Raw genomic sequence first — 15,169 nt, 5'->3', positions numbered from 1 at the left:
ATAACTGTAACTATCTATTTATCCCCCCCCCCCTTTTTGGAAAACATACAAGTGAAAAGTTTTACATCTATCAAAAAGAATAAATAGGATACAGTATGGGTGGTTCATTCATAGGCAGTCTGTTGCCATGCCCAAAGAATAAAAGCACATTGAGAAAAATCACTGTGAAGTAAATATATGGATGACTAAAGCTTCAGTGACATACCAAGAATTCCAATCCAAGAAAGACTTACCATGTAAGTAGCAATTTCTTCTGGAGCATCTCCATCTAAATCAAACTTAAATGTAACCATTTTGTGGTTGTGTGTTTCTAGCTGACATTCCACCATCTTATCACCTGTGTTGCATACCTATAAAAAGAACAGTAATTAATTCAATCAATATCAAATAAGTAAATAAATCCTGAACAACAGTAGCTAACTTACATTTAAAATTGTCAGTTTTGGCCTGTTGGATTTCTCCTGCCGAGAACGAGTACGTGTTGATTTCTTATGTTTCTTTGAAGATTTTCCTTCTTGTTTTCCACTTCCACTTGTCCCTTCAAAGCTGTCACTCATCTCTTTTCCAGAAGCAACATCTGGGCTCATATAACTTTGCAATATTGAATGGAAAAGTCATAGGAATTAAAAGAAGAAAAAACTAGCAGTCCAACAATATCCATTATCCCCAACCTTGCATTAATGTAAGCAAACATCAAAGCATTTTTTCTCTGAATGACAACAATTTGTTTGTGACAGTAGCCATTATTATCAAAAGTAAATGTTTACAACAGTGACAGAATGTTAAGACCAGTGGCAGCTGGTGATATTGACAGAAATTGAGAAGCAGGTAAAGGAAGGGAGAAATTTGCTGATTGTTTTGGCAAAGAGCATACTCTCTGTATGTGGTAACTTTCTCCTTTGGTTAAAAAAAAAACCATGCCTAGGGGTTTATATTTAGCTTGGTGGATATTTGAAATTACATTGACTGAGACTGTAAAAGATCTCCCACAGGCAACAATATTTTTTCCTTTTAGTATATGTATGGACCTACCTATACCAAGTCAGTGTTCTCACCATCACTCTTTATTCCATAGGCTTCATGCTATCTACAAAAAATCAACTGATCTGCATTTTTGGGCACATGAATAAAACAGAACAGAAGGCACGGGGCCACTGGAATGTTGCTTTTAAGATGATGTTCTGAAGTGGAACTCAATAATGGTGAACTGAAATGCAGTTTGCTCATGATTCAGATTGTGTGCAAGACACAACCACAGGGCAGTACTGGACATATTTCGTACAGGTTGAGAATCTCTTACCTAGCATTCCAAAATGTGAAATACTTTGAAATCCCAAATTGTTCACATGGGTGCCTGAGATATAGTGCTACTTTTGCTTTCTGATGGTTCAGTATATGTAAACTTTGTTTTATGTACAAAACTACTTTAAAATTGTATATAAAATTGCTATTAGGCTATGTGTATAAAGAATATATGAAACAACCAAATTTTGTGTTTAGACTCAGGTTCCATTATCTCTATATATAAAAGGGTAATGAAATTTCGGCCTAGGACAAAACGACAAACTACACATTCCAGAAACACTAAACTTGGCAGCACAACCCCTCATCCATGTCTCTACGTTCATACAACAAAAAGAAAAGAAAAATAAAGTCCTAATTAGAGGGAGATGAATAATTGTTTTTATCCAATGCTGCCAGTTAGAAGGCTAAGCTCTGCCCACTTGGTCTCCTAGCAACCCACTCAGCCCAGGGGACAGGCAGAGTTAGGCCTCACTTAGGCCTCTTCCACACTGCCTATAAAATACAGATTATCTGATTTTAACTGGATTATATGGCAGTGTAGACTCAAGGCCCTTCCACACAGCTATATTACCCATTTATAATGGACTTAATGGCACAGCTAGTTATGTATATGCAAATACTGTATTCCAAAATACAGAGCACCTCAAATCCCAGGCATTTTAGTAAAGGGATACTCAACCTGAATTACACTATCAGTCTGCACAGAATAACGTTTAAGAAATAAAGGTGCTATCTCAAACAATTGTAATGCACATATCCCTGTGCTTGGCAGGAATTTTGGTAAGTATACCTTTCACAACTCTGTGACAATGACTGCTGCTTCTCTAGTACGGCAGACTCCTGCAATGTAAAGAGTAAGGCATTATTTGTGTACAGATGCTGCAAAATTTGTATATGTGAGCAAAATAAATACATTTTCAAGTACTATTAGCAGCACCCCAAACATGGTTAAACATTAATAATACCCACTGATTTTTTAAAAAAATCCTTGTGCCAGGAGCTCAAACTGCCTTTTCAGTGTACTGTTTTGTTGAACAAATTACTAGGCATTATAACTACTCCTCTAAATAAGGTGTGCTGGCAACTGATAAAAAAAAACTTTACTGGCAATACCTGCAAATGGCAGGATCTACTTAATTATTTGCAGGAATTTATGTATTATTACTGAAAATTGAATGAAAGAATTCAACATTGGTAGACGAGGAAGATACTCAGGATAAAACAATAGAAATTAACAACATTTACACGATTTCCAAGGACTGATATTAACTGTCCATGAAATATAACAGACGAGGATCAAAAGACACAGAAAGATTGAATCTATCTAGATAATACCTTGGAGATCAAAAAAATAGCTTTTCCAAGTGCCTCAATGAATTTGCTCATTCTTACCAGCACCAAACATTCATTAGTAAGAAACACATAACAATAAGAAACATGCAATATACCTCTTGAGAAGATTCTGTTGGGACAGCTGGGCATGAAGCTGGCCCCTGCTGGCTCACAGGCTGATGATTATCTGGCTGAGTTTGCAGATAGCCAGTTGGCTGCACAGGCAGACCATGATCTATTGGCATTGCCATGTTTGCTGTAGTCATCATACTCTGCGAAAGACCTTCTTGACCAATGCAGTGAGGTACTGCTTCAGGCTGCAATTGCAAAGGTGGTGACATAACTGCAGAAGGTTGTACTGGCAATGCAGGAATCTGGGCTCCAATGTCCACAGCATACTGGGGGTGTCCAATTATCTGTTTCAATACAGCAGACACCTGTTATTAAGGTCTATTCTGTTTAGACTGCTAACCACTCATTTATCTAATCCCAAATTGTTAAAAATGAATCCTTGTTGAAAAAAAATGCTTGGATTACTCTGTAACAAAACTGTGTTTATGTGTTGAAGGAAGGAAGGAAGGAAGGAAGGAAGGAAGGAAGGAAGGAAGGAAGGAAGGAAGGAAGGAAGGAAAGGCTGTTCACACCAATAATGTCATAGATGATGAAATGCGACGAAAGTCACCATGGCCACCTGCTCACATGCAACAATCCAGTTCTACACATTTACACACCATTGCAAAAACTAAAATGTGCTGTAGTGCAAATCATAAGATTTTATAGCAAGTGCCTGCATATCATAGTGTAGGGAATTTGGCTAATTTCCCAGATGATTTTTTTTACAAACAACGTAAGATAGATATCAGATATTCACAGTGTTTATACTGTAGATTTAAGAGTTTAAATAAAGTGATCATATCAGTAGACCACTTCAAATGTTTGAACAGGACATGAAGACAAGAATACAGAATCAAGCTTTACCTGAAGGGGAAACTGAAACAGTTATGGGATGCAGACGACACATAAACAGACAAGACAGACAGACACAGGAGACAGCAGCAGCAGCAAGGGAAAGCACAGAAGACAAAGAAAATCACTTTTAGCACTGGGAAAGGGCCATATAATATGTGTCTTTTATAATCTGCATATGTCTCTCTCTGTGTGTGTATATATATATATAATCTCAGCTATGACACTAAAACAGGGGAAAAGCTGAATTCTCAGGACTCTGTGCATAAAACAATTTTAAATTCATTTCAAAATATTAAACCAAATTTCAAAGCTTAAAAATTGATTAATATCACAATACAATCTGGGGAAAATAAAAAAATAAAAAACCTCCTTGCATGGACTGTGTGAGCAGGGAAGTTCAATATAAAAGCTGTTTCATAATTTCCAACTACAGGGGAAAGATAAGGAAGATCAAATATTTTGATCCTCTTTTGACCCATTTTAATATTACATTACAATAATATTAATACAATACAACAAAATTATGTTTATGTATCAGAAGAGAAACTAGTAGCAGCTATCAGTGAAACAGAGCCATATTTGCTCTTTTGCTCTTGCTTTTCCCCTAAGAAAGTATAAGAGGCTGATATATGTAAATAAATACCTCCCAGTCAAGGTTGTTTATAATGTACCACAAGTCTCTTTTGATAAGAAGTCATGAATCTGAGTCAAAATTGATACAGGTATATCAGTATAAGATAAGTGACATGCTTAGAGAGCTACAGGGTCTGGAGCAACTACTGTGGACTACTGTGGAACCCAATGGGGACAAAGCCATTGGTTCAGTGGAGGCTGCCTGGTATTGGGATGCACTATGCCCTTCACAAACAATATTTATGTACCAAATATAAGGCTGAAGACAGAAATTTAGGTACAGGAAAGTTGGAAATACAGAACAATAAACGGAAATGGAATGTTATGGATTTTAAGAATGTGGACGATGTGACAGAATGAAATGACTTATTTTTAAAAACTCCCATTTTTAGCAAGCCATTCCTGAACAGCTTTCAAATTTACTATAAATCCCTCTATACTAAAATCCTACTCATTTATAACATTAGGAATCCTATTCACTTTCAAATACTATGTATTGAATGTCATACCTCATCTAATGAAGAAAATTCTTATGACTATATACATTCCCATCAAAATATTTCTGAAAATATTGTAATATACGAGTTCCTTTGTTTAAAGAAAAATCTGCACTTAATAATATCCATATCAAATCAGAAACAGCATTTTATATGACTTGATAAAGTCTGATGTGTACACAGCTATTAATTATAAAGGTTTTAATGTTAAGAAATTATTTTGATATGATTCTATGTGCAGTAACATACTGGAAGCTACTATATGATGCATCACCAACTTATTTATTTTGCATTGCAGTAGTAACATTGCATTGGATTGTAATCTACTGCAATTGCATTATCAATTACAAATGCAGGGAGCCGCGGTTGCACAGTGAGTTAAACTCTTGTGCCGGCTGAACTGCTGACCTGAAGGTTGGAGGTTTGAATCTGCGAGACAGGGTGAGCTCCTATCTGTTAGCTCAATCTTCCCATGCAGAGACATGAGAGAAGCCTCCCAGTAGAATGGTAACACATCCAGGCATTCCCTGGGCAACGTCCTTGCAGACGGCCTATTTTCTCGCACCAGAAGCAACTTGCAGTGTATTCGCTTCTGAAAGGTTTTAAAAAAATTACAAATGCAAGTTTTTTTAAATTGTTGGGAAGGAACAGATCCCCTAAGCAAAGCACCACAATTTTTTTTTTAAAAAAACCCTAAAACTCACAGAATACTCTTGCTAGCATAGCCATTAGCCATTCCAGAGTTACAATCCAAAAAAAAAAACTTTTCAAACTGTGTGTTACTACTCATGGTGCTTTTCATGTGTCCATAGACTTCTATAATTTCCCATTCACCTGAATCATATTATTTCACTACTTAATAACAAAAACATTTTCATGTCCTCATTTTCATTACCTCCATGGATAAACAATTGTAATTAAAACAAGGAGGAAAAATCCCAATTTGTTTATTTACTCATAGAGTTGGAAGAGACCACAAGGGCCATCCAACAAACTAGAGAACACGGTTTGGAGCAATGCTCTTATGTTCTACTACCAAGAAAACCCAATGTCAAACAGATTACCTGGTTACCAGCCCCAGATGCAGACATAGTCTGTTCTGAAGGATGAATTATGCTTGGTTGAAGTGACTGAGGAAGTGGAGGCAGCTGCAGCTGCTGCTGCTGTGAAACTGTGTGATGGGGAGAGGAAAGAACTTCGTTTTGAATTAACTGCTGGAGGGTAGCCTGGTACATTTGCTGCTGGGAGAGCTGGGCTACCGCATGATGTGTTGGCAAAGCTGGCACTCCCGACGGAGCCACAGCAAGTAATGGGATTGGAGCAGCCGGCATATTTGGCACAATTGTTTGGCAGGGCAAGACCAAGGAAGCCATAGTAGTATGAGGAAGGTTGACCGCTTGCATGGGTAAGGCAGGGGAGGTTGATGTCAGTGGCAGAGCAGGGTTCACAGGGAGGCTTGGTAAAATCACAGCTGGAGAAAAATACTGAGAAGGAGCAGGTATAGGGGGCACATTTGCAGCAGGTATGTCAGACACGTTTGGAGGATGACTGTCAAGTCCTGTCAGAGGAGTAACTGCAGGAATGACAGGAAACTGAGGAATCTGAAAAAAATATAATATTACATGAATTGTAAGAGTGTCCCCGGATAGCACTAAATTCATTCATTTGCCCTTCTAACACAGCTATAATGAATAGTGACTTCTGTTCATTCTCATGGATCTATTGAAACAGCAAAATTATTCTAGAACACAGAAAACTTGAAAGCAGCTGCTTATTGATCAGGGCAAAACTATGACAAAGGAAATGTACTTCTGATGCAGTAGTCTGTCAATAGCCACTTCTGCTATGTGTCTGCATTAAAGACATTGTAAGTGGATTTTTGTACATATATCAAACAAACACATCCCTGATACAGGGACTTCTCATTAACTTAAGTGGGATTTGTATGCCTATACAGAGCTACTCTCTTACCTGAAGTATAGGAAAACAATTATTTTGTCTACACTGAAAGTGCTCTGGTTATCAACTGCTGTTTATTCAGGCTAAATCTTAAAAAATCCTCCATGCCTCTTGGTGTTTCCCATCAACTGAACCAACTTAATGTTTCTCAAACTGCAAACAGGGATGATATTTCATACAAGATTTATAAGTATATACAGTGCTCCCTCGCTAATTTGTGGTTCGGGTTCTGCAGATTCGCTGTTTTGCGGATTTTCCCATCCGGCCCGCCCTCCCCTCACAGGCACAAAAGAACTCAGTTTGAGGCATGGGACCCTGCTTGCGCCACATCACCTCAAGAACAACAAGAAATACAGTACAGTATGTTAAAAGAGGAAAAGAGGGAGGGAGGGGGGCTATATTTATTGAAATAAATAGAGTGCCGCTACTTCGCGGTTTTTCACTTTTCACAGGCAGGCCTGGAACCTAACCCTCGCAAAAAGTGAGGGCACACTGTAATTCTATATTTCTTAAAGTGTGGATTGAGAACATATTATAATTACTAATTTAAAGAACATGGCATTTAAGTTTCTGAATAATGGGTTTGGGGAAAGGAGGTCCACAAAGAAATAGGAAACAATAGAAAACATTGCAGCTTGCATGGATAGAAGGAATGAAATGAATGTTAGAATATGAGAAGTATATCCAGTGGGATTCTGGATGGGAAGGAAACTGTAGTAACTTTAAAAGACATAATTTCACAAAGTTTGAGATATGCTTAACAAATCTAATAAGCTTAAATGGGTTGAATGTATGCCATTTAAGATATTAAACTCTATTCATATTTTTAAATATAGATGAAAAGTTTATGTATGCAGTTAACCCTCTTGTTACAGAAATGCGAGCAAACATGCACTACAATGCACAAAATTAAAGAACATGCAGAAAGCCCCAATTTAATGCTCTATATATTACATGATAGCTTCCGTGGAAGCCAGTCACACTTATTATACACATGCAAATTGACATGCATATGAATTTTATGAATTAAATAACTTAAATGTTTGGAAACTCCTTCTCCTCATTTAATGCATAAGTCTATTCCAAAGTAAGTTTTGCAATATACAGTAGAGTCTCGCTTATCCAACGTAAATGGGCCAGCAGAACGTTGGATAAGCGAATATGTTGGATAATAAGGAGAGATTAAGGAAAAGCCTATTAAACATTAAATTAGGTTATGATTTTACAAATTAAGCACCAAAACATCATGTTATACAACAAATTTGACAGAAAAAGTAGTTCAATACACAGTAATGCTATGTAGTAATTACTGTATTTACTAATTTAGCACCAAAATATCATGATATATTGAAAACATTGACTACAAAAATGCGTTGGATAATCCAGAATGTTGGATAAGCAAGTGTTGGATAAGTGAAACTCTACTGTAATTTGTTTTAAAGAACTTTGGAGAAAGATTTTGCATTCTTCTTGGATTATTGAACAAAGACATGATCCCAATAAATAATAAGACTATATCCAATACAACCATACAAAAATTAGATTTTCATTTCTCTTATCCCTTATAATAATAAATGGTCACTTTTAGGCAAATAAGGCTTTTCTAATTCCACATTCACTTTCCTGTTGGATGCTTCAGGCACTACAATTAGACATTTGGCTTGTCAAAATCCTGGCTACATTCTCCACCTGTCATAGCTGGAGTTTGTTACTGCCCACTACCTTCCATCTCCCCAGCCATCATCTTTCATTCTTCAATTTATCAACAGGCAATCACTTCCAGCTAAGTAACATGACTCTGAAAGTAAGCAGCACCAGCGAGCAACATGAACTATCTTGAGATCTCATGTGTTGCCTGGTGAAGACTCTGTTGCTAAAAGGATAATTTAGTCAGATAACATAAGATATTAAGATATAAACAACTCATCTGCCAAAAACCAAAATGAAGGATAGTATACGTACAGAGAAGTTACAAATACAGAGAAATAAGTGAAAGCAAACAAGAGGTAGGAAGGAAAACCAAAAAGAAAGAAGATAAAAAGTAATGGGGATGGGGATATATATATATATATATATATATATATAAAAAACAACAACAACATTTTTTTCACATGCTCCTCTCCAATTTAGGACTACTAAGGGCCCTTCTACAAAGCCATATAACCCAGAATATCAAGGCAGATAATCCCCAATATTGACTTTGAACTGGGTTATCTGAGTCCACACTGCATATAACCCTGTTCAAAGCAGATAATGTGGGATTTTATACAGCTGTGTGGAAGGGGCCTATGTCCCAAAAAAAGAAAGGAAGGAAGGAATATTTCTTGTAGTTATTGTTGTTGTTCTTACTGATAAGTTTTTTAATACTAATAAATAATAATGATAACAATAAACTTTCTTTTTAACATGCCCTTTCTCCCTGAGTGGACTCAGGGCAGCTTACAGAAACAAAAATGGCAAACATTCGATTCCATGTACAGAGAAATAAAACAGAGATATACAAACAGTTAAAAACAAGTCAATAAAACAACCTAGATTCTAAAACAAGTAGTCAGGTGACCTCATAAATAACACCAGGCTAATAAAAATCTATGTAAAAATATAAACATATGCCAACATGAAAATGCGGCTCTCTAATAAGTTAAGGCAATATATTCTCGGTCAACATCGTCAGACAGGACATAAGCAGTAAAAGCTAATAAAAAGCTAATTATCTTCCTCTCCAAAGGCCAAAGTGCAAAAGTGTGTTTTTAGTTGCTTCTTGAAGGAGAGGAGTGAAGAGGTTCTTTTGATTTCCGCGGGGAGGGTGTTCCAGAGGGAAGGAGCGATCATGGAGAAGGCCCCTTCTTTCATTCCCAAGAACTGCACTTGAAACAGGGGTGGAACCGAGAGCAGGGACTCCTCTGCTGACCGCAGTGTCCGTGTTGGTTTATATGCAGAGGTATGGTTAGTTAAATAGCCTGGGCCTGAACCATTTAGGGCTTTATAGTAATAACAAGCACTTTGTATTTAGCCCTGAAGCGAACCGACAGCCAGTGAAGCTGTCGTAACATGGGAATTGTCCACTCCCTATACGGCACTCTGGTTAGTAATCTGGCTGCCGATCTCTGTACTACTTGAAGCTTCTGAACTATCTTCAAAGACAGCCCCATGTAGAGGACGTTGCAGTAGTCCAGATGTAACTAAAGTGTGGACTACCATGGCCTGATCTGGCATCTCAAGGGACAGGTGCAGCTGGCACACAAGTTTTAATTGTGCAAAGGTGCTCCTGGCCACTGCCAACATCTGGGGTTCCAGGGTCAGCGATGAGTCCAGGATCACCCGCAAGCTGTGAACCTGTAACCCCATCCAGCATAGGTTGTAACCTTATACCGTGTTCTGCCTTCCAACTGACCAGGAGTATCTCTGTCTTATCTGGATGTAATTTCAACTTGTTAGCCCTCATCCAGTCCATTACTGATGACAGGCACCAGTTTAGGACCAGGAAGACTTCCTTGGCTTTAGGTGGAAAGGAGTAATAAGAGTTGAGTGTGGTCTGCATAAATTTGACACTGAAGTCCAAAATTCCAGATGATCTCTCCCAGCGGTTTCATGTAAATGTTAAACAGCATGGGGGACAGAATTGAGCCCTGAGGGACCCCACAGGCCACGGGCCAGAGAGCTGAAAAAGTATCCTCCAGCACCACCATCTAGATCCAACCCTCCAAGAAGGAGTGGAGCCACTGTAGTACAGTGCCCTCTAATCCCATCCCAGAGAGCCGGCTCAGAAGGACACCACTGTTGATGGTATTGAAAGCCGATGAGAGGTCCCAGAGAACCAACAAGGACACACTCCCCCTGTCTACCTCTCTTTGTAGATCATCCACCAAGGTGACCAATAACGTCTCAGTTCCATAGACGGGCCTGAAACCAGATTGAAATGGATCCAGATAATCGGTTTCATCCATGAAAGTTTGGAGTTGAGAGGTTACCACCTTCTCTAGAACCTTGCCCAGGAAGGGGAGATTTTATACTGGTCAATAGTTAGTCAGTTGAGCGGGATCCAGTTTCTTTAGTAGAGGTCTTACTAGTGCCTCCTTGAAACTGATTGACATTCTGCCTTTGGTCAAGGAGGCATTCAACAGCACCTTCACCCACTCCACCAGTACCCCTCTGGCTGATTTAATTAGCCAGGATAGGCAAAGGTCCAGAGAACAAGTGGTTTCCCTCATTCCTCCCAAGATCTTGTCCACATTCTCGGTCTTGAAAAGAATCCATTAAACAAGGACAGGCAGATGCCTCAGTTACATCCAAGGAGACTGCATTAAGTCGGAATGGATCTGAGCAACTTTATCTGCAAAGAACCTAGCAAACTCCCCATAATGAATTGCCAATTAGTCAAAGATCCCTGGCTGAGGAGGGCTTAAAAGTCCTCTGACCACTCGAAACAGCTTTTAGGGTGGTTCTTTGCAGATGCAATGTTGGTGGCAAAAAATTATTTTTCTGGCAACTTCATTGCCACAGAGAAGGCTTTTAAATGAATTTTAGACCATGCTCAGTCGGATTTGTTGCAAGTTCTACACCAACGCTGCTCTAGTCTCTGTTTCACTTGCTTCATCACCGCCAGCTCCCTGGAATACTAGGGGGCTGATTTGGCTCTGCTCTATGAAAGAAGACATTCAGGAGTGATTGTGTGAACTGCCTTGGCCACCTCCGTATTTCAGAGGTCTGCCAGAGTTTTGAAAAAAATTGCCTACCGAAAAGACAGGAAAATCCCCAAGAGCCATCAGGAATCTATCCGAATCCATAAGCCTCCTGGGGAGGACCTCCCTAATCGGTTCTCCACCCCTCTGTCTCCTATTTTGTGCTTACTGCTCAACATTTTGATTTTTCAGATATGCTGGCATGAAGTCCAACATGTAAACTGATGAGGGTAACAAGAGCAAAAGCAATATACTGTATTGTTTATTGCAGGGGTCCCCAAACTTTTTAAGCAGAGGGCCGGTCCACAATCCTTCAGACTGTGGAGGGGCAGAATTATCATTTGAAAAAAAAATACAAACAAATTCCTATGCATACTGCACATGTCTTATTTGTAGTGCAACAACAACAAAAATAGAATACAATATTTAAAAATGAAAACAATTTTAACCAACATAAACCTATTAGAATTTCAATGGAAAGTGTGGGCCTGCTACTGGCCAATGAGATAGTCAAGTTAATTAGGATTGTTGTTGTTGTTGTGTGCCTTCAAGTCATGTCAGACTTTGGCCGAGCCTAAGTCTAAAATTAATTATTTACTGCATTTATTTACTACATTTATATCCCACCCTTCTCACCCCGAAGGGGACTCAGAGCAGCTGTATGTACATACAATATATTATATTATTAGCATAACACAATATTAGCATTATATATTACTGTATTGAACTATACCACTATACTATTCTATAATATGTAATATATAACATACAATTAATATTATTATATGGTATTACTATTAGTATTATATTGTATAACATAAGATTATTATCAATATTATATGTATATACAATATATTATATTATTAAAACTGATATAAAAATATTATATTATAAAACTGAGGGCGGGGGCCAGGTAAATGACCTTGGAGGGCCGCATCCGGCCCCCGGGCCTTAGTTTGGGGACCCCTGGTTTATTGCATATATGTGCCTTTCATGTATTTTATAGTATTTTTAAAGCAAGGAATACCAGAGGTGTTTTATCCAGTTCCCTCCTCTGAAATCCTTCTTACAGTGCCTGATATTCGTTGGCAGTCTCCCATACAAATGCTAATCAGGGTTGACTCTGATTAGTTTCCAAGATCACATGGAAACTGGCACAATTAGGATATTCAAGCCCTGTTTATGCATACTACTAAATCCTAACATTCTGAGCAGAGGAGTATAAAGATGTTTCTGAACATATTTCTATGATTGTTTTTTCTCAGTTGTGCTCTACACTTTGTTTTCTGGCTCCCTTTTTGTAGCTATTTGGGTTGACAGATATTATGAATGACTGTTGCTTCTACTGACATCTGAATGTTAAATGCTACTAATCTATTAGTACATACCAGAGCAGATATATTAAGTATGTGTTTCTTTGTTAGAATGTGCATCATTGTATGTGTTTTCATATGCACAAGAAATCAGTTGACCTCCTCAACTATAGGCTCTATGTTCATGAATAGCTGTTCTGCCAAGTCACCAGCTGCATTATGCAGCATTATGACAAGTTGAGATGGTGATTCAGGAGCATCCCAGAAACAAAAATTGAGAGTTAAGGAAGCTCCTTGTTGAGGTGAATAAGTGTGCTACATTAAGTATCAAACACGGTTGCTCAAATCAAGTAATGCAAATCACAAGCACTACATTTAGCAAAATAGAAAACTCTTTGGTTAGAAATTAATTTTTAAGCATTATCAGGGCCGTAGCCAGAAAAAAATTTCGGGAGGGGTTTTGAAAATTTCGGAGGGGGGGGGGGGTTTGAACCCCTAGCACATACCCCTCCCCGCTACAAACCTGTCAATATCTGCTTGAGATAGTGCCTGGAGGGACTCTTAATGTTTTGCATCTCATAGACTTAGCATGGGGATTTGGTTAACCAGTTAAAATTCATGAGTAAATGAGATTTTTTTTATAACTTGAAAAATTTCGGGGGGAGGGGGGGTTGAACCCCTAAAACCCCCCTTTGCTACAGGCCTGATTACATTAAACAGAACAAAAAGAGTTTTTCAAGCTCTGTTTTCTACACTTTTCCAAGTACTATAGTCCAAGCAAAGAAAGTTTTCCAGGCACTATTTTGAACAGTAAACAGTCTACAGTAGCCACAAGAGGGGTCAAGAACACCCAAATCTATCTAAGGGCCCTTCTACACTGCCATATAATTCAGAATATCAAGGCAGAATGGGATATTTTCTTTGAATGGGATTATATAAATCTACACTGTTGTATAATCCAGTTCAAAGCAGACAGAATTTAAAGTGGTAAGCAAAATAATTTTTGGCACACCCCTCCCACATTGTGGGAGGCATGGCCGTGCGCCACGGGAGGCATGGCCAGATCTGGCCCCGCCTCCCGTTCCGCGCACCCTGACCCCGTCTCCCGTCTCCAGTGTCACGTGGCCATGCCTCCTGGCAGGGCAAGGGTGCGTGGGCTGCAGCGGGAAGGTCCAGCCAGCCTGGCTGGGCCTTTGCCATGGCCTGGAAGGACTTTCCCACCGCGGCCTGGCTGGGCCAGCCCGTGTGGCACGGGAGGCGGGGCCACGTCTGGCCCTGCCTCCTGGGGGGCTCGACAGCGCCCCCGGGACCATGGCGCCCAACGTGGTGGCGTAATCCGCTTCCGCGTTGGACCAGGACTGAAAGCAGATAATCTGGATTTTATACAGCTGTGTAGACGGGGCCTAACTTTCAAGTGAATGCTCTCATTTTGCTTTTCCTGCTACTCACTCTGATGACCACAGAAGCAATTTTCCAATCTCATGACAGGGTTCATGGAGTTAAAGAGACATCATGTATGTATCACAGGTTGATCACAATCTATTCAATCTCAGTGAAAGGTTTGCTTGATAAGGAATAAATTGTTACATTCATGCTTAAACTATAACCTGCTACACTAGTAGAATATAAAATAAGTTGCACAGCAATTCATATACCTGCTCAAAAATTCACTCCAGATGTATTGAGAAAATACCATCTGCTCTTATACAGAGAAAAACTTACACAATTATTTTTAGAATCATTAAGCTGTCAAAATGTTTCAATACAGACAGGATTTTAATTTCTCTTTTAATAACCATAGCTGCTCACCTTTAAAACTGAATTTTTTGATTTGGAAGAATATGGCACATGGCACTGTCACTCTATTAATTAATATGTGGACTGCTTATCCTCCAACTGCTGTAATTCTACATATTTTAAATTAAATTCAATTAAAAGGACATACTTGATAAGAGGTGCTTAGGACTGCACTGTCAATGTAGGTAACAAGCAACTATCATAAAGTGAAGTGTAAAGGCCTTATGCACAACAAGCAATTGTTCTTTGCTTTATATGTTCTGCATTCTCCTTAGCCCTGTTCTGCCACAGTGTAAATCTCAGCATTTTTCTACCTGCAGGATAATTCAGATGGAACTTTTCTTCTAGAAGCCATTAGAAATAATCTTCATTTGTGTTATTACAAAGGGAAGTGAAACCCAGTTTTTTAAAATGAAATGAAAATAACTAGAGCTCAAGAAGAGTAATAATTCCTCTATCACACAGAAAAATAAAATGCAAAGTTTTCTGTAATAACTACAATTCACTCATTACAAGTTGAAACACAGCAGTTCAGGCAAATTAAATGTTAATACAGAAAAGGGAAAGAAGCAATACTATATTCAGTGATGCTAGAACCTTGTTATTTCTTTTTCTCTCCCATCCCTTTTTAGTCATCTGTTTGGGATGCTATTTACTTTTTAACAAGGTGTTTGAAAATAAC

The 15,169-nt window shown here is 38.7% G+C and overlaps 1 protein-coding gene across 11 annotated transcripts in view; it reads right to left on the bottom strand.

Moving 5' to 3' along the window:
* wnk2 (WNK lysine deficient protein kinase 2) overlaps positions 1-15,169 on the bottom strand; it is a 170,840-nt gene that overhangs the window by 70,735 nt on the left and 84,936 nt on the right. For 10 of the 11 annotated variants that reach the window (XR_010002629.1, XM_062969952.1, XM_062969947.1 and 7 more), the window contains exons 12-16: positions 5,801-6,337; positions 2,754-3,053; positions 2,096-2,145; positions 426-591; positions 234-350 (exon numbers count right to left, since the gene is read on the bottom strand). Coding sequence is in view for 10 of the 11 variants with exons in the window: in XM_062969952.1 (XP_062826022.1) it covers positions 234-350; positions 426-591; positions 2,096-2,145; positions 2,754-3,053; positions 5,801-6,337 (1,170 nt within the window). In the remaining variant the exon portion in view is untranslated. The remainder of the gene's footprint in view (positions 1-233; positions 351-425; positions 592-2,095; positions 2,146-2,753; positions 3,054-5,800; positions 6,338-15,169) is intronic. The other variant, XM_062969951.1, reaches the window with a different exon arrangement.

This window comes from Anolis carolinensis, chromosome 2 (assembly GCF_035594765.1).
Source record: "Anolis carolinensis isolate JA03-04 chromosome 2, rAnoCar3.1.pri, whole genome shotgun sequence".
Classification (NCBI taxonomy): Eukaryota; Metazoa; Chordata; class Lepidosauria; order Squamata; family Dactyloidae; genus Anolis; species Anolis carolinensis.
This window is presented reverse-complemented; position numbering and strand designations above follow the sequence as displayed.